Source organism: Limulus polyphemus, unplaced genomic scaffold (genome assembly GCF_000517525.1).
Source record: "Limulus polyphemus unplaced genomic scaffold, Limulus_polyphemus-2.1.2 Scaffold810, whole genome shotgun sequence".
NCBI lineage: Eukaryota > Metazoa > Arthropoda > Merostomata > Xiphosura > Limulidae > Limulus > Limulus polyphemus.
Genome location: NW_013666420.1, coordinates 390652 through 417399, shown reverse-complemented (window position 1 = coordinate 417399; position 26748 = coordinate 390652). Strand labels below are relative to the sequence as shown.

General features: G+C 33.2%; 1 protein-coding gene and 1 long non-coding RNA gene across 2 annotated transcripts; one reads left to right on the top strand and one right to left on the bottom strand.

Moving 5' to 3' along the window:
* Window positions 1–4335: 4335 nt before the first annotated feature.
* LOC111086043 lies at window positions 4336–15210 on the bottom strand. The gene is made up of 3 exons (XR_002610814.1): window positions 14891–15210; window positions 12652–12779; window positions 4336–4848 (listed from the first exon to the last, which is right to left on the bottom strand). It is a non-coding gene; the product is annotated as an uncharacterized LOC111086043 (long non-coding RNA).
* Window positions 14719–20868, top strand: LOC106460654 (chromobox protein homolog 2-like). Its single transcript, XM_013920380.2, has 5 exons — window positions 14719–14867; window positions 14966–15009; window positions 15123–15188; window positions 15951–16014; window positions 16185–20868. Exons 1-5 carry the CDS (start codon window positions 14799–14801, stop codon window positions 17313–17315), a joined length of 1374 nt encoding a protein of 457 aa, XP_013775834.1. The 5' UTR covers window positions 14719–14798; the 3' UTR covers window positions 17316–20868.
* The last annotated feature ends 5880 nt before the right edge of the window (window positions 20869–26748 follow it).

The following is a 26748-nucleotide window of genomic DNA, read 5'->3' as shown; positions in this document are numbered from 1 at the left end:
AATGGCAACAGCTCACATCAACTACAACAATGTCATAAACGTACCATTTATAAACTGTAAGTGTCATTAACTCACATAAACTACAACAATGTTATATACGTACCGTTTATAAACTCTAAGAATGTCAACAGCTCACATCAACTACAACAATGTCATAAACGTACCATTTATAAACTGTAAGTGTCATTAACTCAAATAAACTACAACAATGTTATATACGTACCGTTTATAAACTCTAAGAATGTCAACAGCTCACATCAACTACAACAATGTCATAAACGTACCATTTATAAACTGTAAGTGTCATTAACTCACATCAACTACAACAATGTTATAAACGTACCATTTATAAACTATAAGAATGTCAAGTTATATACGTACCGTTTATAAACTCTAAGAGTGTCATCAACTCACATAAACTACAACAATGTTACAAACGTACCATTTATAAACTATAAGAATGGCAACAGCTCACATCAACTACAACAATGTCATAAACGTACCATTTATAAACTGTAAGTGTCATTAACTCACATAAACTACAACAATGTTATATACGTACCGTTTATAAACTCTAAGAATGTCAACAACTCACATTTATAAACTATAAAAATTTCATAGACTACCTTGCGTTTATAAACTAGAACATGTTCTAGATTCACTATTATAATTTATATCTAAGTCATAAACTTATCATATATAAAAATACAACAGTTTCCTTAGGCTACTATTTATATACTCAACTGGACATTGTTTCTAACCATTATTTCTCTTGTACTAACAAAAAAAGTTTGTTACATTAGAGACTGATTGACTGCATGGGCCTGACATGGCTGGACTCATAAACTGAGACCCGCTGGTTCGAATCCTTGTCGTCGAACATACTCGCCCTTTCAGCCGTGAGAGCGTTATAACATTACAGTCAATCCTACTTTTCGTTGGTAAAAGAGTAGCCCAAGAATTGGCGGCGGACGGTGTTGACTAGCTGCTTTCCTTCTAGTTTATTACTGTTAAATTAGGGACGGCTAGCACAGATAGTTCTCGTTTAGTTGTGCGTGAAATTCAAATCACACCAAACAGACAGCATAAATTTCGAACATACAACATTTCATTACGTATAAAATGAGGCCGCTTTGTGGCCGTGTTAGAAATATATATATATCTTTAAATATACGCTGTATAAATTAGAATCAAAAGGCAGACAAAATTAACAGTAAGCAGTTCATCTCAAGTAACGGGTGTTAACAGCAGACAATGTTAAACCATCTATACCAAACATAATAATTACATAGTAAGTTTGTTACATATGAAGGCATTTGAAAATCATCATGAAATGTACTTTACCCATGAAGTAGCTAAGAAAGAAGTAAAAGCAAAAATGTATTCTAAATCATATGTATATATATATTCTTTTATTGGAAGCAATTAATCTAACCGGACATTTAAAAATAAATTATTCTGGTCAACTAAATATCATATCCTAATGTAAAACATTAATTCTCATTCTGACGTAGCAACTTCCATTAATGATACAATCTTTCGTTAATCTGAGCAAATATACTTCAGCAGAAAACATTCTTCCGCCAGAATACATACAAGTATGTAATTTACACTTCACTAGAAGCTAGTATTCCACTACTGTACACACGAGGACCTAAGTTCTATTCTACTGATATTTAGCAGCTAGTATTCCACTAGCATACACACGAAGACTTAAGTTCTATTCTACTGAGATTTGACAGCTAGTAGTCCACTACTGTACACACGAAGACTTAAGTTCTATTCTACTGAAATTTAGCAGCTAGTCTTCCACTAGCATATACACGAAGACTTAAGTTCTGTTCTACTGAGATTTGACAGCTAGTCTTCCACTAGCATACACACGAAGACTTAAGTTATTCTCCATTGAGAGTTAGCAGCTAGTGTTCCACTAGTGTACACACGTGGACTTAAGTTGTACTCCATAGAGAGTTAGCAGCAGTCTACCACTAGTGTACAGACGTGAACTTAAGTTCTACTCCATAGAGAGTTAGCAGCTAGTCTTCCAGTAGTGTACAGACGTGAACTTAAGTTATTCTCCATTGAGAGTTAGCAGCTAGTGTTCCACTAGTGTACACACGTGGACTTAAGTTATTCTCCATTGAGAGTTAGCAGCTAGGTCTTCCACTAGTGTACACACGAGGACTTAAGTTCTTCTCCATTGAGAGTTAGCAGCTAGTCTTCAGTAGTGTACAGACGTGGACTTAAGTTCTACTCCATAGAAAGTTAGCAGCTTGTCTTCCACTAGTGTACAGACGTGAACTTAAGTTCTACTCCACAGAGAGTTAGCAGCTAGTCTTCCAGTAGTGTACACACGAGGACTTAAGTTCTAATCTACTAAGACTTTGTCTCTTGCACAGTGCACACATAAGATGTTGTCGCGAAAGAACACAGTAGATAAATATTATCAAAAGGTTATAGTTAATCTATAACTGAAATTTGATTCAGAAATTACTTGGATTCGGGTATAACATACTCCGTTGTTCAATAATGAGAATCAAGCAGGATACATAAATAAAAACATAGATAAACAAACAAAAAAAAACTCAAACTTATACATGATACTTCAAAGCAATCTAAGCTATTTACATCATAAATCCTTAACGTGCATATTGCAAACTAAAATAAGATACCTGTGCAGAAAACAGAAATTGTAATACAGAACATTTCTATACAGAAGTCTTTCATGTGTTTGTTCTAGTGAAACACTATATCGCACTAGTGTGTACTTACGTTTAATAACAGTTACAACTATATCAATCTCTTCAATGTGATCGATCAGAAACAATTTACTACTTTAAAATGAGGATTTGTGTTTTGGAAGAATGGTCTGCATTAAAAATATCCTGAAAAACTATGGTTTATATGAAATATAAACATTCGATTCTGGTTTAGGTTTAATGTAATGCTACATAAATCTGAAGCGGAACTACCGGAGGACGTTTCTAAGAGATGTAAAATATGAGAAAAATTAAAATCTGTTTCTAATAAATGCAAACTATATTACATAACAATTATTTCTAAAAAATATGAGCTACGCTAAAAGTAACTCAAACCTGCCTCTAGAAAGTGTAAACCTCTTTATACGAAACATTTGTTTCCAAAAACGCTAAAAATGAAAATGCATTTCTAGAAAGTGTAAACAACTTTATACGGAACATTTGTCTCCAAAAACGTTAAAAATGAAAAATGCATTTCTACAAATTCTAAACTACGTTTCATAACGTTTGTATTAAAAACGAGGACTATATAAAATGAAAATTTGTCTCTGAGAAATGTGAATTGTTTTACAGGTCATAATATTTGTCGTCAGATGCTGTGAAATACATTAATAAACATATCTTCAACACATGAACAAAGTAGCAAATGAACAGAATGGCTGAAAATCTGTTTCTATATCACTTTCAGTTCGTACAAATTTCACAGAAAATGCCTATTTATCAGTGACGTTTGAAAGAAAGAAAATGGATTTGAAACGTAACTATTAGATTAAGATATGTCTTAATTAAAATACTGGCAGAAAATAATTCGACAAAAACTTCCGGAATCAAATCTTCAACAGCTTAGGCATTAAACAACAAACAAACGTTAAACAGAACATCTGTTTGCAGGAGCTATGAGCAACATTACAATGCGTATGCAAGCCAAAAGATTTAAATTATTTCCCAGGAACTTTGGTTGAAGATAGCTGAACAAGTCACTATAAATCTGTTTGTGGAAATATTATGAATTACATCACAATATATTTGTTTCCAAAACGTCTTAAATACCTAGTACAGTACTCGTTCTGGTAATGTATAAACTGTAATGTAAGATAATTCAAACTTCTTGTTTAAAAAACAATAGAATAGTAAGTTTATGGAATGATACAAGCGATATTAACTTTTCTTGGCCTATCATATATATATATAGAGAGAAGATAAAATATTATTGTTAGATATATGTTCACACGAAGAATAAATTCAAATGTAAATTCACAAACTTTTACATTTATTATTATGGCTAAAATCACGGACCATAAATAATACCTTTCAAAGAATAATAGTATTATTTATTATTTGGATGTATACATTTCTTCTGTTTTGTCTGTTCACAGAATAAGTTACAGTTCACATAAAAATAAGTCCGTGATAAACAGCTAAAATTCGATATAGTGAAAACGGCTGTGAGACTTAATCTAGCTTTCCACTCATAAGTTTCCAGCAGCTAAGAAAACAAACAAACAACAACTTATATTTACTGAGGTTATGTTTTAGAAATAGGGATTCTGTATTAATGATGGACTCCTCTCCTGAGCTTATAGATTATACCTTCTACAGCCTTCCTGAGAATTACCAGTAAATGTACAAAAATCGATGTAACATTAACAAATTAAATGTTTAGAAACAAAGTTAACAGAGAACACAGAATCCCTGCAAAACCGAATACTCCTAAACCATTACACGTGGTTTTGTTATCCTAAACACCTAGTCGCACAAACGACTAACACGAGTAGAAATTTACACACAAACGGAATTATATTTTATGCTGTCTTTATACACACCTAATTATTTGTGAATAAATGATCGGTATAAGCACTATCATCCTTCAGAAGCAATTACCTTTGAACTGGTTATATCAGTTATGACATCCTACGTAAATAACTCTACTCGTATATAGTGACATCAAAACAGTACAGTTTTATACCTGTTATTCCCACGAGTGAAACTATTTCTTTCAAAGCTGATTCTTCTTAGGAATGAAGTTGTTTTCCCAATAAGCATTGATACTTTCCAGAAATGAAGTCGTTACTTCCAGTCCTGGTCCTTTCTGGAAGAAGAAGAAGAATAGTTCATTTTAAGCTTGTGTTTTTTTTATGTTTATTTTGTTTGTTTCAGAATTTTCGTGTAAAGCAATACAAAGGACAGTCTGCGCTAGACGACCCTAATTTTGAACTGATAGCCTAGAAGGGTTAGTTACTTGTTTTAGTGCAAAGCTACTCAACAGGCTATTTGCACTCTGTCCACCAAGAGGAATCTAACCTCGGATTTTAGCACTGTAAAAACTACAAGGAGGGCAGCTAGCCAACAGTACCCACCCACAGTCCTTGTGCCACTCTCTTCTTGTCGAATCGTTGAATTTGAAAGTTCACTCTTAATAGTCACTCAGACCCCAAAGTGCAGAGTGGTATTTTTTGGCAATGAGCTGCGAATAACGAATCCTCGGATTCACAATTAGAGCATGCTAGGTACTAGGCCACCCTCGGCCCTTATCATTTATAATTGTTTTCTTTTTTTCTTTTGGCAAACTTGCTATTTCTCAGGAATGAATGGTTCATTCCAGTCCAAGTTACTTCCAAAAGTAGAGCTGTTTCAGGAACGAATTTCATTTTACAAAACTATCATTTCCGACGAATAAAGTTGTTTCTTCCAATTCTAGTTTCTCCGTGAAGTACGACTGTTTCTTGATATTCTGGTTCTTTCTGAGAGCCTTTGTTTTAATAATCCTTCATGTTTTCTTTCCATGAATTTCGCTATCTTCGTTTTCAAGACCGTTGTTTTTCAGGAATAACGCTGTATTAGTTTTCAAGTCCTTTCTTTTTGTTTTTATTTTATGGAAGGACGCTGTCTTCGTTTTCGAATCCTGGTTATCATCAGGAATAAAGCTTTGTGTGTGATTTTACCTCCTTGATCTTTCCAGGAATGATGTTCTTTCTCCTGTTCTTGGTTGCTTTCTGAACCCGTTGCTTGTCAAATGATACTTGATCACAGTTTCCGCCCGACAGCCTAGGGCACGTGACCCATGGACATCTCAAGTATGTACTTGCGTAAAGATAGTATTGACACGTCGCTAATAAATTCAAAGAGTACGCATAGTTATAAAATACAAAACAAATATAATAAATTGGTTTTAGGCAAATATTGTTGTTAGTTTTAGAGCAAAGGTGCTGAAATTTGATATCTAATTTATCTTCTAGCTGTTTACTGAGGTCAGGGGTCCAGCAGAATGATGTTTAACATCACAATCAAAATACTTAAATACTGTTTTTGTTAGATTTTTTTAAAACAAGGATTGCTGCTAAAGTATGCAAAAACAAATTTGTATGTTGAAGAAAATCAAAAAGGCAAACATAAAAACACGTTTAGAATGTTATTCAAAGATTTTTTTTCATTCAGTATTTATTTATTTGCACATTCGTCCGAAACTCGAAACACTATATAAGCTATCTTTAATACACAAACACACATTGACAGGCTTCACGATAGCTAAAACTTTACGGTTTCTCTGAGTATAGCCTTATGATAACTTACTTCGTTATTTATCCTCTTGATCACGCTAGAATAGATTTGTTCTCTGGGTGACTATTTCATCAAGTTTGTGTTTTAGTGTTCATTTTCCCCATATTCTTATCTATGTTTCTTTCTACATTTCATATGAAGTGTTTAGTCGTTTATAGTTAATGTAAATATTACTAAATTGTCAGACAATACGACTAAACACCTCGTAGGTAATGTATATATGCTTGCATTGTTAGAAGATGCGACTAAACACCTTGTAGTTAATGTAAATATTCCTAAATTGTCAGACAATACGACTAAACACCTCGTAGGTTATGTATATATATTCTTGCATTGTTTGAAGATGGTGTTTAGTCGCATCTTCTAACAATGCAAGCATATATACATTACCTACGAGGTGTTTAGTCGTATTGTCTGACAATTTAGGAATATTTACATTAACTACAAGGTGTTTAGTCGCATCTTCTAACAATGCAAAAATATGTACATTACCTACGAGGTATTTAGTCGTATTGTCTGACAATTTAGGAATATTTACATTAACTACAAGGTGTTTAGTCGCATCCTCTAACATTACCTACGAGGTGTTTAGTCGTATTGTCTGACAATTTAGGAATATATATACATTTCCTACAAGGTTCTAGGTGATATCGACGAATCATAGCAACGTTTTTCATGGAATGCGTGGTTGATTTTCCTGAGAACAGCATTCTGTCCTCAAACAGCGATCATTTAAACTCATATGCCGAACGGGAGGGGCTCATGGGATGGCCTTATCCTTCGTGGATTAATACTTTTAGTTTCATGAATAAACTATTGTATCATACTAATTAAATATTACTGAATGGTTATTTGCTGTAAGATAAATTTACACCCCAATAATGTTTGTACACAATCAAATTTACGTGTGTTTCTCACTCCCTTTTATGTTAGTAAGTTTCTTAAAATATTACTTTTGTATTTAAGAAACAGGTGAAGATTTGCAACGTAATTTACAACAACGCTTGAAGCTTAATACACTCATGCGGGTTTTAGCTGTCAAATGAACGTTAGTTAGACTTGTAACTTTTTTTTCAGTTGAATAAAATTAATTAATTTTTGCTAATCAAGAACCTAATTCTTCTGTCATAGAAAATGAATTGTACAAAGTAATTCAGTATAGCTGAAACTGCAAACTTCAGAGCAGAGCTGTTAGGATTAACTTTTATAATTAAGTTGCAGCAGTAGCAGTGAAGATCACAGAAATCTAACAAAATACACATAATAAATTCGAAAGTCAAAATTTATTTCTCTTTTACAGCTGGTTCAGAAACACGAATAATAAATCAGCCACAGTTTGATAATATGTATCATAATTAATGATCAACCAAAAATATATGAAAAAAAAGGATTATGTGAACATGAAGATGATTTTACATTTTTTAGCGGAAGTTCCTGCTTAGTGCATGTATTATTTTTTCTCGAGCGCGTGACTTGCTAACATTTCCGTCTATGACTTTACCATACCCTAAAGAAACGTTAATGTCAGCTAAACCTAAATTTCAGTGTGTGCATTCTAAGCAGGGTTTACTGTAAAGACATGACCACGTGACACGCTAAGTATGAAAATAAAGAAATTTCATCTCTCATAATCTCCCAATCTGGAAAAGAATTTCCAAATCCTTTTCCTTCTTAATCCTTTTCTTTTTTTGTATTCTCGTCTACCAGTTACACTCTTATTTCTACTTCGTTCTTCTTCTGTTATCAATTTCACAACAGTATCAAACAAGTATAATTACAGGATATATGAAACAAATCCAGAAATTGTTAAACTGCTGTGTGTGTGTTTTCTTGTAGCAAAGACACATCGAGCTATCTGCTGTGTCCAATGAGTGGAATTGAACTCCTGATTTTAGCATCGTAAGTCCGAAGACTTACCGCTGTCCCACCGGGGAACAAACTGTCGTGTGAGTGAAAGTATTTGACCCTAATGAAGGACGTTTGTTCGAAACGTTGATGACATTTTTTTCACTCCCCAGAAAGGATATTAGACCGAAACGTCACAAAATATAGAACATCGAGTAAGTTTCATTGAAAATGATAGAAATGAATATATTTATTGGGATTCAAAAATACTCATTTATTACCCAAAATATCCTGAGCACTGATGACTTCCGAACGTCAAGGTAGACCTACCTTAAAGTATGATAGATAGTTGTTTTCAGGTAACGTTTTCATTTAGATTTATGTGATGTAATTTTGACTGTTACATCTGACACATAAAATCATTAATGTCAATACATGTTAAGTTTCAGTCTGGACGCTAATATTTCACGTCGCAATCGTTAATCGTGAAAAATACAGAGGGTTCTACATTTTTCTTGGATGTGACCTAGTTCTTTATTTAAATTTATTTCATTTTATGTTTGTTTTTAATATTTTCTTTAATACCTATTGACTTCGTTGAGTTTTCTTTTTACGCACTATTTTGAAAATTTATATATTACAAAACTGTCTCTTACTCATAAAAATATTAATTTCACACTTCCAAATTTCTATGTTACTTTTTAAAGTAAAACTAAAGTTTACATACGGTTGAGTACGTTATATTAAAACGATTTTGATTATTCAAAATAGCACATGTGACAACCAAAGCCAATATAAAGTCGCGATGGAACAACATGTATCAGAATTACATTTTGACGTTGTCACTAAAATAAAGCTTCCAGTCATACCTCCCGTCCATCTGTCAAGCAGCTGGCGAATAAAACAGATGTTCATGCTATTCTATATGAAGATATACCGGAGAAGTCATCGTACGCAGCGCCTATGCATTTCTTTGTAATCGGACACTTCAAACAAGCGCTGGGAAACCATCGTTATCGTACACTAGTTTGATTATGGAAAGGTAACAGAGATGAGTTATATGCTTTGGATATGCCATAATTACGATTGATCCTTTTGAAAGGGAAATTACGCTGTAGGGATATTGTTAAAGTTACACGGACGTAATGACATGGATTGTAACGGCGTGGTGAGGTTAAAAATGGTTTTAATATAACGTATATACTCAACCTTCTGTAGTTGTTTCTACATGCTTTGCAGTTAAAATACTTCGAGTCTGTGTATCCGATGGTGGATTTTAGCGAGTGAGTGTTAATTATGAAGCTCAGATTAAACTTTACACAATCATCATATGTAGTTACAACTTAATGTTACTGAGACTATATTTTCCTAAAAGTCATCAGTCAAAAGACACCAAACCTTAACTATATCATCTTAAGAAACATTAGGTATATCCATTCTAAGAATCACCAATATGAGACTCTAACGATTAGGTATAGCCGTTCTGAGAATCATAAGTGATTTCAAACAATGTAAATAATCAGAAACAGACTCCAAACATTAAGTATATCCGTTCTGGGAATCATAAGTGACTTCAAACATTAGGAATCACAAGTAACAGACTTGAAACATTAAATATATCCGTTTGAGAATCATAATTGACTTTCAACAATATAAATAATCACAAACAGACTCCAAACATTAGTTATAGCCGTTCTGGGAATCATAAGTAACAGACTTAGAACATTAGTTATATATCCGTTCTGAGATTCATTAGTACGTGACTTCAAACATTAGGTATAATTCGTTCTGAAAATCACCAGAAGAGATTCCAAACATTAGGTACAGCGGTTATGAGAGTCATAAATATGTGACTTCAAACATTAGGAATCATAAATAACAGACTTCAAACACTAGGTATAAGTCGTTCTAAAAATCATCAGCAGAGACTCCAAACATTAGGTATAGCCGTTATGAAAATCATAAGTGACTACAAACAATATAAATAATCAGAAACAGACTTCAAACATTAGGTATAGCCGTTATGAGAATCATAAGTGACTTTAAACAATATAAATAATCAGAAACAGACTTCAAACATTAGGTATAGCCGTTATGAGAATCATAAGTGACTTCAAACAATATAAATAATCAGAAACAGACTCCAAAGATTAAGTACATCCGTTCTGGGAATCATAAGTAAGTGACTTTAAACACTAGGTATAAGTCGTTCTAAAAATTATCAGCAGAGACTACAAACATTAGGTATAGCCGTTCTGGGAATCATAAGTAGGTGACTTCAAACATTAGGTATAATTCTTTCTAAAAATCATCAGAAGAGACTCCAAACATTAGGTATAGCCGTCATGGGAATCATCAGTAAGAGACTTTAAACACTAGGTATAAGTCGTTTTCAAAATCATCAGAAAAGATTCCAAACATTAGGTATAGCCGTTATGAGAATCATAAGTGACCTAAAACAATATAATTAATCAGAAACAGACTCCAAACATTAGATATAGCCGTTCTGAGAATCATAAGTGACCTCAAACAATATAATTAATCAGAAACAGACTCCAAACATTAGGTATAGCCGTTCTGAGAATCATAAGTGACTTCAAACATTAGGAATCATAAGTAGCAGATTTGAAACATTAGGAATCATAAGTAACAGACTTGAAACTTAAGGTATAGCCGTTATGAGAATCATCAGTAATAGACTTCAAGCATTAGGTATATGTCGTTCCGAAAATCATCAGAAGAGAATCCAAACATTAGTTTATATACATTCTGTAAACTATCAGCTAAAGTTTTTAAGTGTTAATTCATCAGTAAGACTGTGTTATTTTTTCGGTTATCGGCAAAATCGTATACTCGATGTCATCAATCGATAAAAACAATCTGGGATACATTATCAAAATCTGTGCTTTTAATAGGTTTAATTGTGTGAATTTAATGTTCCTGGAGTGACGAATAACAACTATTTATTCTTAGAACATATCAAATAATTATAACTTTGATAATACTGATCGCATGGTCGATAAGTGAAATCTACAGTTCTTGTATAATTTTAAACAAGAAAATAAAATAAATACATTTTCTAATTCAGAATAAATACAATTCTTTAACCTTTACATTCGTATCTTCTCGTGTTTTGTTTGTTCGAAAAACACGGAACACTAACTATTTTTAATGATTGTTCACATCTTACATTGCCTTGTGGATCAGGATTTGTCGTTTTTTACTGAAAGTTTTATCCGGTGAAGTTGCGTCTATGGTAAAAAAAAAAACTCATTATAAAAATACACATGCATGAGAATCTAACATTGCACGTTAGGATGAGACTATATGTTTTGTTGCCGACTCACGCTGACCGTGGCAATACCTTTGAAAAAGTGAACGAAGGCTAATTCAACTCATTCGCAAGAAATTTGGAGGGAAATAAGCACCGTATTATCGCAAAATCTAACTGTTAATGTTGTTAAACACAACCATTCTCTGGAATATATTAAAAAAACATCCTATTATCATCTCACATTACAAAATTTCTACGGTTTACACTCGATGAAATTTATTGAAGCTATATATATAAATATCTACCTTTCACAAAATGTTTTATGACACATCTTTGACTGTAGTTTTGCAAAGGAATTTTTGTAAGATGCACTTTCGATTGTGCTTTTTTAAACATCTTTGTTACATTTTCACACACACACACACACACACAAGAACACAAAGATACCTATGTATGTATATATATATATATATAAACCTATCTCTTACACTAGTTTTACAATCCACTGTTAAGAATTAGCAAAATAATAATATTTTCAGTACCTTCGAAAATTCAAAGTTAACTTTTCTATCTTTATCTTGATGAGGAGACAGTCTATAAGGACTACAAAAGTTTGTTGAAACTTGGATCTTTTTTTCATAGGTTATATAGTTCTCTATGAACTGTTTGGTAGCTCTTTCGGAACCTCAGTGTTGAGAGAAGTAGTAAAAGGACTTCCGAAGAAACGTCGTCTTCTATACTAAATGTTTTTAGAGCTATAGATCACTTGAAAGGGATCCAAGTTTTCAATGGAGTGTTCAGTCTACATACATTAACACATCAAGAACATACAGCCTAGATAACCAGCGTGTACCTTGTTATATCTTTAGATAAGGAAGCTGTGTTTGCTAGGCGAATAAAACGTGATAAATCAATAACATAATTAAATATCTACAATAAATTTAAAATAAGTAATCAGCTGTTGCTTAAACCATTGTACGTTTGTCTGTGGTTAAAGTGCACTTTATACTGGCTCTCATAATGACTAAAACTAAAAGGTTATGCTCCTAGAAATGTATTTAATCCAAATTCATATGTACAATAGCTCAGTGTTTAATTCTCTGAAAAGTATTTATAAGGTTTACTAAGTGGCGTATGAACAAATCACCCGTTTCCGCTTTGTAAATGTCTCCGAAATAATATATAAAGATGTTAGAATCGTGGAATAATCTTTACCTTTTGATCACGAAATGGAATATGTCTGTGATTCCTCCTTTCAAAATTCTCACCATCACCATTTGCTGGAGAAGGAAGCGCTGAAACTATCAGGTTTCTTGAATTGTGATTCATCTATTTCTTTGATCCTGCGTGTTTGTTGAAATAATAGTATCTTATAAAATGTAATGAATGAAAATATTTTGTAACAATCTGTTCTTGCTAAATTGAATGTCTAGGATAAAAAAAATCATTCACATGACATTGATTTAATGTAATACAAAAGGGAGACTTTTAAAAATGAATTAAAAATTATTTCACCGAGAGATCACATATTATGTATACCTTAGAAAATTAGAAGTCCAATCATGCATGACAAACCTGAGAGCATTAGCTACATGTCAACTATAAAAAGGGACTTTGTAGAGCAAAAGAAGGACTTTTAAGAGGCCATAGATTATCAGATTGCTACTTAGAATATTTCAATATGTTTTTAGGCGTGTGACAGTTTTACGTTTCTATAATTCTACAACCACAACTTCACTAAACGAAAATTAATAGTTTGAAAATATACGGATTATTTCATTCAACCTGCAAATACTTAATTGTAAATAAAAGAACGACTAGCTTTGCAATTAAAATATACTGGCTAACATAAAACATTCTGAAACTCGGAATTTAAAATTGTTTTTTTTTAACATGGATATAAAAAAAATACTGTAAACTATGATGTCACTCTTACTGAAAGATATATAACAAGTAGCATTACGAAACTTATGAAACAATGTAGACTTTATCTGAGAATGTTTCATAACCAATTATGTAAAAGTAAATCTTCTATATTGTAGTATATTATTTTTTCAACAGTACTGAAGAAAAAAGCATTTAGTTTTATCGTACTGTAAACATAAAAGTTTCCTTTGCTACATTGATTTACATCAATTCTTGTAAACGTTAAATAACATATATCTCTATATATTATGTTCTTTGATAGCAAATGATACGATTTAAGAAAAACAAACAAAACTTTGACAGTGTTCCAAAACACAAACAACAGTGCTTACTTAGAAGTAAAATTTATCAGTTTTACTTTATATTCGAAAACTTGTAGTAAGAGTATTGTTGTGGCAGACACATAGTAACTGGTTTCTTCGAAGTTATATAATTTAAATGTACAACATTATTCTGGCTTCTGAGGATCAAGTGAAATGTAATTCAGTTATGGAACAAATCTCCGTGTTTATCTACATAATCCATACAATGAAATATATTTTTGCTCACTAACCTTTAGCTGTAAAATGCTTAATTGTTTGTATGACTGAAACCGTGGACAACACAAGAAAATTAATTTAAAAAACAGACATTGTTCCTGTTGTCTAAAACAATAAAGACAGACAGCTTAAGATATTATATTAAAGTAATGTTATTAGTGGATCGTCGGAGCAAGGAAGTAATTCTGTACGTATTTACTCGGTTGAATATGTCTTAACAAATCTTGTGGTTATTAGACGGTTGAATAAATGAAACTAAACTGGGGCGAATTTTCCTATGAAAATTTTGAAGGAGTATATATGTATTTTCACAAATGTCTTTATTTTTTTTATGAGATAACAAATAAGCAGTATCAACTGAGCAGAACTAATGGTAAATTATAGCTAGATTAGAAGACCAGCCATGTAGTTAGCCTAAATCTATGTGATATGTAGTAGGTGAAATTTAATAACGATACGCATACTCAAATTATATACAACTGCTTGTTTAAGCTTTGGTCTGTAGATAAGCTGTTTTGTGTGTTAATTAAACAACGTTGCTAATTCATTCAGTTATATTACCCTCAAATACTTATAAAACCAGGCAGGCTTTTGAAGTATGGTTTAAACAAAGACTAGCGAAATTTGTTATACTACACATTAAACAACAGTCAACACTACCAGAGACCAGCAGGACACACATCACGTAGGGGAAGGTGGGGAGGGGGGGACTTAAGTGTTTGCTACAGCAGCCTAACCAGCAGCAAGTGACGTCATATATACACCACGGGATTCTGGGTAGAACGAACGCTGTCGTAGCAGCTTTGCAGCGCAAACAACGATCATTTAGAAACAACCCCTGCAAGCGTGCGTTGGTAGTGATACCAGACGGCAACATAACAGACCGTGCTCGTTGCAATGGAGCTTTCTTCAGTAGGTGAACGTGTTTTTGCAGCGGAGTGCATTCAAAAGAAACGAATACGAAAGGTCAGCTATATTTTTGTACTTACCCCTAAAAAATATTGATTTTTTTTCTGAACAGAAGAATGGTGAAGTTAATAATGTTTATTTTTCTGTCTTCACAGGGTCGGGTCGAATACTTGGTGAAGTGGAAGGGATGGAGCCCAAAGTAAGTATATATGCTTCCTTTCCCAGTATAATTCTGCCAGTTTTCTCTGTTTACCCAATATTTTGAGATTGTTTTCGACATTCTCCATTAAACCTGTCTTTTTTTCAACCCAGGTACAACACTTGGGAACCAGAAGAAAACATATTAGACGTACGCCTACTCGAAGCCTTCGAAGCGAGGTGAGTAAACTAGTTCTACAAAATGGCGCGACTTGTAGGTGATGCGCCTGCGCTCGCTACGAGCGCAGTACAGCGACACCGGCATTTTATTGCGCGTGTTTATCATAGCATAAGAAATAAATATTTGTTATTTAAATAAATTCCTGACAAATCCACAATTCTAAATATCATGTCCACAGTGTTGTACTACGTGTTCTTGATTAAGGAAATTGAAGTAGTGCGTATTTTTTTACAGTAAACTAACATTATTTATTCTAAAAATCTCAAGTTTATTAACTATAACACCAGAGATCTTCAGATCATAAAGCATGATTTTTGATATTTTTATGACCATGTATACAATTGAATTAAGTGTGCTTATCAACATTCGTTATTTAGAGTTAATGTTTTAGCTCTGTTATTCCAAGGTGAATGTCGTATTTCTGCTTAACAAGCTATGTTGACATTATATAAGATGTGTTTATTTACAGTCACTGTGCGAGTATGTCTATTTATCTATTTTGCTTATTACCCTAGGCTCATTTACTATGTTTGCTTCTCAAAATAATGTTTACATTCAGTACTGTCACCCACAGTGTTTTAACTGGACTTTTTGAGGCATGCTTCCTCTGCTTTCAGTGTATATTAATAGGTTTTGTGACTACAGCAGTCCAGTTTCTACCAGGCTTAAAATAAGGTATTCCCTATACTGGTTTGACGACTGTTCATTTCTTGGTGCTCGTCTGTTCAATGTCGGGAACTGACCGCATATTTACTTTTCAGTCAGCGAGAGAGGGAAAGCAACCCAGGAAAAAGAGGTCCTAAGCCTAAGAAAGAACGAAGTTCGGTAAGTAATTTTCTTTTAATTCTTAGCTTTTGATAAAAAAATTAGATCAAATATTTATGAACTATGTCGGAAATAAAAATTTCCAACTGAAAGAGAAGTAACAATTATTGTATCTATTACGTATATCAAATGTAAGTGCACTGACTGATATTAACTCCTTTATTTTTCAGAGTGTTGGGGATGTATTGGATTCAAGAGGAGATTGGAAATCGGTCCAAAGACTATGGAATGACACAACAGAAGAGGAGGAACAAGCACCAAGAACCGAAGAGGAAGTCTTTGAGTCCACAGAACCTGCAGCTGAGACTTCAGCCCTCTCATCCAGTTTTATTGTGGGATCTGACGAAAATCCGATAACTAAAAAAGAAGGGTTTAAACGCAAAGCTGATTCGTGGAAAGACGAAGGGACATCAAGTCAGGCGACAGATGATATCAGTTCTAATGATGCTAGTGCTACAGCAACCTCTCTGCCTTCTAAAGTGTCTAAGACTGTAAATTCTACTATGAGTTACGAACTATCCACTGATGTCTCTACACCTTTCTCCTTGAACGGTAAACGACCAGTGTCCATCACATCTCAGTCCAGTGTTCAAGTTGACACAACACCGAATAAAGTTAGCAAGGCAAGTGACAATAAGAATCCTGTTGGACGTCCGTCTTCGGAAACACTTTCCGTTTTCAGCAGTACGATCACTGGAATTTCCAAAAATTCAGCGTCAACTGTTCCGGCTAATCAAATCGATTCTCTCGGATTGCACATGACAGTTAAAAGTGGTCAGCAGGCACGTGGGTCCACCAAAGTTCCGGTCAGTGGGGAAGCTGGAAACACCGCAGTTACACTGGTTAAACCTCCTTTAAAGTACGTGGAAATGAATGGGACGGATGAAGCTCAACACGATGCTGTAGGGGCTACTTCGCCCCCTGGAGCGGGAAATAACTCGGACCAGGAAAACCATAATGAGGACGGCCTAACCCCGGTTGTCGCCAATGGAACAGCTGTTCGGGGGAAAAATATTTTGACTCCCGGCTCGTTGCTTCAACCCAAGCATAACAATAACCAAGTAATCGCGCCTAATAAGCCTAATATTAAATGTGACCCCATAAGCTCAGCTCCCGAGTTTTGGCATCGTCAAAACAGCCTAGTTGACCAGATTTTCATTACTGATGTCACTGCTAATCTGGTGACAGTGACTGTACGAGAGAGCAGAACGCGACTTGGATTCTTCAGGGATCGTAGTGACGAGGAAAGGAAGAAAGCGAGCGAGAAACAAACAGAGTTTCGAGAGGAAGATTTAAAGTGATGTTATTGATGGTGTTGGCGAGTGATGTCACGGTAGAAGAAGAGACTGTGTGATTGACGGCCTATACAAATATGACAGATGAAGCTGCGGGGTAGCAAAGCAACAAGGACTGTCATGAAACTTCACATTTACCGGAGATGTTAAAAAAAATAAAGTGTGTATTTTTCAACTTATTTTTGGTACGTCATGTATTATTGGTGACGACACGATTCGTCGGTAGATCTAGATCAAGACGGATTTTTTACTTTTTTTTGTGTGAACATTTAAGTGTTGACAATAACAACTTTAAGTTATGAACCTGTAAAAGTAAAGAACGAGGCCTTCCACTTTGGATCTTTCTGCTGTTATTCAAAAATACCAGTGGGTGTATATCGTATAAGATAGTGGAATAAATCTTTATAACAGAGTGCAAAAAAGCTGTCTTCTACGCGACGACTGACTTTTATGGAAATTAGAAAGACATGCTCCTGTGTGAGAGCGTTGTTTGGAGAGAGAGGAATTATTATGGCGTTTATGTTGACAAGGGAGGTGCATCGACACGCCCTCTGTGAGACATCGGTTACTTATTCACGTGCAGACCAGCGTTATGGTTGGTGCTTTCAGAAGAGGAGCGAGCGCCTAGTTAGTAATATATGTTGATCACGTGATTTGTGAAGGCGGATCTAAGTGTGACGTCTCAGCAGTGGGATAGTGTTGGGTCACGAACCATGAGCGGTTGTTGAGGAATAGAGAAGATGGTAAACAATCAATAACGATGAGTAGGTGAGGAAGGAATATTATCGATGATTCAGGCCGTTAGGGTGTGTGTTTTGTTTTTAAGGCGGCAGGATGTCTGGAAGTGGATGTGTAGAAACATGGACATGTGCAGTTATAAATATATATAATTAATCTGTATGTACAAACTATAAATATTTTCTTTTCTTTGCTTATACGCGAATTTAAATGCTTAAGATTGCAAGGCTAAATATCAACTGACACTCTTAAAGCTGCTTTTGATGTATCTATATATATAAAAGAATCACAGTTCTTGAAGTTACCACAAATGTAATATAACGATAGAAAGAAATCTAACTGTTCTTGTTCAACGTGTTCTAAGTGCAAGTTTTGTGTAAAAGGCGAGTTTATAGTAAATATTATACAGATCTTTTTGAAAAGAAAAAAATTGAACTAAAATTGCCTTTGCTAATGAAGTTTCTCATTGTACATTAATTTCAGAACTAGAACTGTTCTCGGCTGCGGGTTTGGGAGTTGATGTATGATGAATTATGCAGTTGTCTTACGTTTCTGGTCCACTAACACTTTGTTATCATTGTATGCCAGGGTTATGTTTATGACTTGTATTGTTGGAATAATGTATTGAGTAAATAGCTCCAAATTGTTTCTTTAGTTTTATATAAGAAAAATAATTTATATGTAAAATTCAGAAATGCTTTCTGTTTTATTGTAAAATTTTGACAAAATCGGGATGAATAGCTTTTCAAATGTGAAGTTCAACTTTTCAAAATATTTTTCTTGTTTTTCTTGAAAGTTATAGAAATATTCTTATATGTTAATCTATTATCAAGCATGAATTTAGATAACTTGTTAGTTCTAAACGGAAACTAGCATATATATATATATATATATATTCTAACTTCCTTAATCAATGTACAGATGTGCATATTCTGAAACCTTACGTTCAGTGGAAGTTAACAGAAAGAAACATGAACTGGCTTTGATGAAAGTTTAGTGAATAATTAAAACAGGCCTAGAGGTTATTTTTTAGGGTGATGTATTTACTTTTTTGGTTTTAAGATTACATTATGTTGGATTCATATGTAATTAAGTGGAGTAGAAGAAGCTATTACCTCCAGGCTTTTCAATCATTTAAAATAGCGTTTCATTGGGTCTGTTAGATTGCGTGTGTGTGTTTTTGTTGCACTCTGCATGCCAATCATTCATTAAAACAAGTTATATTTCCTCCAGCATAAATAGCGGTTACTTTTACTCATAGTGATCATTTTCTGGTTGAAGAGATAGCAGTATATGAGATTATGTGCTTAATAGTTTAGACATTCCTGTTCCAAAAGTTGTGATTACACTACTGAAAAATTCATTTTACGAACATTTGTTATGATGGTGAACTGTAAAATACTCTTTCTTTGAACTCCAAGTGTTGTCAGATGCTTTTTTCACAGTCAGTGGGTGCAAAAAATATGCATTACATCTCATGCCAACTTTGAGTGGCTCAACACGTGCTTTTAAGTTCATTGAAATATGTTTGTATTCTAAATGTTTTTTATTATTTTGTCTAAACACTACAAGTTGTTGACTGACTGAATCTTACATTGAAAAAAAAGGAATATATATATATATTTATAATTTTCTTTTATTAAATTAAAAGAGTGAAAATCATTCAATTACGCTTGTGACTGAGATGTGTAGACTGTGAAAAAACAAACTGCAACAATACATCTGTATTATTATTTATACGTGAAACATAATACTGTAACAATACATCAATATTAATATTTATACGTGAAAAACAATACTGTAACAATACATCTATATTAATATTTATACGTGAAACACAATACTGTAACAATACATCAATATTAATATTTATACGTGAAAAACAATACATCAATATTAATATTTATACGTGAAAAACAATACTGTCTAATAACAGCGAAAATGTAAGCAAATGTGCTTACTCCTCTGTGGTTTTCCGTTATGTATACTCCTCTGTGGTTTTCCATTATGTGTACACCTTCTCTGTGGTTTTCCGTTATGTTTACGCCTTCTCTGGGATTTTCCGTTATGTGTACTCCATCTCTGGGGTTTTCCGTCATGTCTACTCCTTCTCTGCATTACATTATACAGGTCTAATGTTTGTAGTTGCTTCTCTGTGGTTTTCTGTTATGTGTACTCCCTTTCTGTGGTTTTCCGTTATGTGTACTCCTTTTCTGGGGTTTTCCATTATGTGTACCCTTTTTCTGTGGTTTTCCATTATGTGTACTCCTTCTCTGGGTTGTTTCTGAAGTTTCAATTTCAATGCGGAGTTTAGATTTAGCATAATGTTAAAAATAATCGATTAATAATGTCCCGAGTGGTTATTCCCCTAACTAAAAATGTTTAATAAACGTAACTGTTAGGACATTTCTGGTAGTACGATGAAGAGTATATGGTCAAACGTGATTTGTGACGGATTTTGAAAACCAACAGGAGTAGTTCATGTTTATTTCTTGATATCGTTTGGTCAATTATTATGATAGTAATATAGTACCCAAAAATAACTCTAGTATTTTTCTGGTTTTTTAAAGATTAATTGAGGTGTAGATGACTTTGCACAGAAAGTTAAAATGGTCAATATTTCCAACAGAAAAGACGATGCATATCGGTCGAAGAAATTCGTGATATTATATGCAAACCACGTGAACATGTTATTTTGATCGTTGTGAAAACAAAAATGTTTTTGACCTTTGTTGAACTTAACACTAATGTTTGGATGATAATCTCGCTCGACTGTAGCAAAAACAACAACCATACAATAAATTATCCATTGTGATCATTACGTTATGAAATGAATTATTTGTTAATGGAATTAAACTATATTAAATTAGACGTTTTTTCGAATCAAACAGTGACGATTCTTAATCTAATGAACTCTGAAAAATTTAAGTTGACGTTTGTTAAATTGGTGAAGCAGTCATATTGAACTCTTATTGTAAAACTATTAAAATACCAAATACATGTGATTGTTCATACATTAAACACGTGACTATGGCATAATGCTTGATAATAAAATGTATATGTGTCGGAACATAAATATGCTTTATGATACAAAAGGAAACGGGCGTGATCGTCGTCAACCTCACCAACAACTAATACTTGTTTCCAGCAAACAGTAAAAAAAATATCGTAAAGACAGAAAACTAAGTAAACAGTTTTTAATAACGGTGTTTACAGAATGCTGATGTATAATAAATACGCGATATGTATGCAAATGGTGATGCTAATGAGTGTTGACATGCATGCGCCCCCAGTTGCACACCCATATGTCTGCGGACTTGCAACGCTAGAATCCGGGTTTCGATACTCGTGGTGGGCAGAGCACAGATAGCCCATTGTGTAGCTTTGTGCTTTATTAGAAATATACATATATGTGTGTAGAATTATACAAGAACTTTTCTCTACGTTAAAGTACTTTTATTTGCGTGATTTCGGCCCTCTTACTGTAACCTTCATCGGGCAACAATGTACTAAGCGATAAAATCTGTTAAACTGTGGAACACTGAAAGCTAGCAAATAAAAGTATTTTAACTTAGAGAAAAGTCCGTGTATAATTGCACATATTAATTTACTTACGTTATGAGTCTTAAAAAACATGTATGTATGCATGTTGTAACTTAACTACAAAGTCCGTACCTTCATTTTGTTGTGATGGTCATCACGCTGATACTCAGAACTGGATGAAAATTAACCACCTTTATTTACTTTTTAAATACACATTCTTCAATTAAACAGTAAACACCAAACAGTAGTGTTAGGAACCATTAAATACCTGTATTCATTATATAACCTTATTTTATACAAGTTTTTACTTTAATTATTTCCTAGGTCTAAGTTGAAGTTAACGAGCTTCCCATATGTATAACATCACTTCATTTATGCAATACTGATGCATTGGTTGAAACATTCTTCACACTGCGATCTTCTCACGAGCAAACCAACTCGCTATGCGAGAAAACAAATAAATACATAAAGATCATGCAGGCAAGTAGCAACAAGTTAAATAAGTTTCAATCTGGACATACTATGGTAAAATTTACTGAAATTAATTCACTGGAGAAGAGAATTGATCTAGATCGCTCTATTAAAAAGGAAAATGTCAGCAATAGTGAGATGATAAATTTATCTTCAATGATAATTTCCAATATGATCCAAGATATGCAATGATACATTTCGAAGTATGTATTCTATGACCATATAGTGAACAGACACAAGTATGATAAAGAACAGTACTTTGGTAATGATACATAAAAATATAAATCAACATAATATTACTAGATATAGAAGTCATGAATTTTTCCACTTGTAAATAATACGAAGAAGTAAAAAAATTCTTAATGTTACTATTTATGTATCCTCGAAAATATTCCAGTTATTCACTTCATTTTAACGTAATGTACTTTATTTTTTTTAGCTAGTATCTTGGAATAAAAACTGGAAAATTAAATGAGAAATAACACAAATTTAGTTGTTGTTTTTAATATTTTATTTTGAAGCAGGAAACTTGTAATAATTTATTTCTCTTATAAAATGTTTTAATGTGTGAAATTTTTACTGATCAATCTCTTTTTGTGGGGAATATCCCCAAATTTAATTTCAATATATATATATACCTAATAAAATACTTGAAATTATTTTTATTTTCCTTATCGTAAAAATGAATGATTTTTGTACATAAATTACCACACACGGTTATGAAACGTGTTAAATGCTACATATGATACATCTTATGTGGGTAATACATTTCAAATATCAGAGAAAAACTTACACTGTTCATCATTTCACAATAAATGGTTTGTTTCCAGGAGATTAAAACTATGTTATTCAGAGATTTGCAATTAATAGAAAACTCAGGTTTTGCTGTGTGATTTAATTCGGACTATACGTAACATGGGGAGTCATCCTTGCAGTGAACGAGATGGTTGTTATTTAATAAAAAGTATCCTGAAACAACGGGTTTGATTCCTGTTGCTTAGGAACGTTCTCTCATTGAAAAAAACAACAACAACGTTGGCCAATTAAATCATTCGAAAAGATAAATAGCAGCATATGGAATAATTTTGACAAATTTAATAATTTCGTCATCGAGAATTTTCGTTGAGTAAATTAAACCTTCTCTTAACCCACCAACTAGGGAAAGATTGAAGTATTTAGCTCATGTATTCCCATCCTTTTACATCTAATCATTCGTTGTACATTCTGGTATCACTGTTATGGAAGTTATATGATATATATATACAACTTAAAGGTATATCATTGTATTCATTACAAACACTTTCCAATCGTTCCTTTATAGAGAGAAATCGTTACCAACCACTTATTTAACACTTCTCAGTTCTTTCTCAGGGACAGAAAATTGATATTAAATTCCTTGAAAAACCTTGTTTATTTGTAATTATGCACAATGGTCTATCTGTGCTCTATCCACCCCAGGTATCGAAACCCGGTTTCTAGCGTTATAAGTCCGCGGCATTCTACTGTGCCACTGGGTGGAATAGAGATAAATTCAGTCATCCATGGCTGAATAAACTATGATTCAAACGCCTGTAGACAGAAAATGAAATGGCCAGAAAAAGTTATATGGACAAATTGAGGAAAAGTTTTGCCATTTTAAAAGATCGTAGAGTTCCATTTTCTATAGACTAAACTTTGTTTTTTTTTAAGTATTTTTCTATAGTTTACCATTTGTGTACTCTATATTCAAATTAAAAAAGTATTAACAATTTTGCAAAGTACAGGAAAACAGATAAAGAAATATAAAAATTTGAAAAAGTCACAGTTTTTATTTTCGAAACGTGCTTATTACTAACACCTATATTCGTATCTATGATTTATACAGAATAGCAATATTTGGTGATTAACACTTCACACTTTCAATTAAAAAAATACGTTGAGTTAAAACCTAACACCAAGATCAAAAAGAGTTAACTGTGTTATATTGACACGTCCTTTAATACTTTATTTTTTTAATTTTCTTATATTCCAGGATTTCCGAGCTCTGCATAATAAGCATAAGTTCATGCGAGAAACTACAAAAGGAAAATATATTTTACTAAAAAAACAATTGATTTCTCTGTTTTAAACTTTTAGTAAAATAAATCATTACTCAGATGTTATGTAAATTCCGGGTGTATTCTGCCTAACACGTAACATTACTAATAACTAGAAGACTTTCCAAGATAGCGTAAATCAAATTTAGGTTTAACTAAACGATAACAAATAATGTATATTTGATATATATCGATCATATTTTTTAAACATAAAACAAAATGAAAGTTCAATGACAGAACACCTAGTGATAAATTAATATTGGAGTTCTTTGCCGTGTTTTATTATTATTATTTTCGAGTTGGTTTGTTTTAAATTTCGCGCAAAGCTACACGAGGGATATCTATGTTAGTCGTCCTTAATTTAGCAGTGATAGACTAGAGGGAAGGCTACGAGTCAACACTACCCAGCGCCAACTCTTGAGCTACTCTTTTATCAACAAATAATGGGATTGACCGTCACTTTATAACGCCTCCACGGCTGAAAGGGAGAGCATGTTTGGTGGGACGAGGATTCGAACCCGCGACCCTCAGCTTGCGAGTCGAGCGGCTTGATCACCAAGCCTATTATTTTTGAAATAATAACAAATAACCGTACATCAAGTTTGAGACACAACACTTTGTGATATCCTCTAAATCAACCATATTATTTGTAATTAGTGTTTAGTTCAATCTTTCATATTACATAAATAACTTACAGAATACATACATTAAAGTGGGATAGCACTATAATGCCAATAATTATAGAATTATTAAACGCTGAATCACTTTATATATGCGCATTTCTTTTCCGTAGATTAAAAATAGGTGTTCGTTCACACACACACGAACAAAAGGTGAAATCATTCAATATGCTAGCAAGAAATATGAAAAAAAATTTATCCCAAACTGCAGCCATTGTTCATATGTTCGCGAATATTATCATTTTATCGGGGATTAGGACAGTGCTTGCAAATAAAAAAATATATAAGGTGTTCAAAAATAGTGTTTGAGATAGATCAACCATAAGTTGAGATAGGGAATAAATAACAATGTTGATGGATTGTTTTGTTATTAAACTGCTCTGCCCACCACGGGTATCGAAACCCGGTTTCTAGCAGTATAAGTCCGCAGGCATGCCACTGGGAGGGTAATGTTGATGGACGTCACAGAGAATGAGACTTACAGCAGTACTAGCACTATTAATTACGGAGAACGTGGGAATATTGTAGCTCGTTTATTAACGACTGTTTGTCTCTGTTTACAAATTCGTTATTTCGCTGTAAAAAGTGGGAAAGAACTGTTGGTCTTTTTTCTTTCTTTCTTTTTTTAGATAATAATAGTAATTGTCATCGGAAAGTTGGCATTTTTAAACACTTTAAAATATTCCTTCACATATGTAAATCACACTGTCAGCCTACTGGACAGTACTTGTAATGTTACATGACACACAAATAGCATGATTTTCATCCACTACTTCTAACAGTCTATTCGTAATTCCTTTTCGTGCCCATTATGCTATTATTGAGATAGCGTATTTTACATTAGTGACGTCACCACACTGTGAGAAATATCTTTATTTTTTTACTAAAATGGCCAGTAGCTTCGAGTTCATCGACACGCATGTCATGTCAAGCGCTTAAAATATATGTTGCAGATTTCTATTTGGCTGACATTTTCTATGTAATTAATTTGTTTTTTCGGGTGAGGCTAAAATACCTGAAAAAAAAAGCTCTAAAATAAGGACTGTACGGTAAGGTCCATCATATTGTAGGTAGACTTAAATGCATGTATTACTGATGACATAGTAACATGCTTGCTTCACCGAAACGTTACAGGGATCGTGAACCATTAATACAGCTAGGTAGAGGTTGGCAGTCGCGTGATGCACGTGCCGATATTAAAGTGCAATGTTTTATATACATATATATATATATATACCTCTAACATATATATATATATAAACCGTTTCATTTACTATATATATAACCCATAGGCATAATATATATATATATATACTAGGGTCTAATTTGATAAAGACCATATTTTTTTTTATCAGTCTCACTGGTTTGCGTTGACATATTGGTCACTATATAAATAAATAGTAAATTTAGTTCTACGAGAAGATAATGAAATCTAAAAATATTTCTGTCTCAAAATACTATCAAAATAAATCCCAAGTATTATATTCACGTTTAAATATGAACCAGTGTAATAGGTAGCAGACACGTGCAGCAAATTAAAAATACCTGAATTGAATTAAAACTATCGTATATTGTACACATCCTCATAAAAGCACAATAAATAATTAAAACCTACTGCGCATGCGCAATACTATTTTAAATTTAATTTAAAACATATGCAAAGCATTGTAGCTTAAGCTCACATGAATAAACCAAACGATATGCTGTAAGTTACGTTTAGAATAAAAAAAAACAGTAATTAGAAGTAACTAGAAATAGCGTATTGGTTGTTAAGCGCAAGGCTACGACGCTATGGGTTATCTATACTGTGCTCACTGCGAGTATGAAAACCCGACTTTTTAATCAGACTTACTTCTGAGCACCTGGGGAGCAGAAATGACATGTAATAGGTAGCTCCAATAATGTAATTGGTTTACTAAGATTGTATTGAAA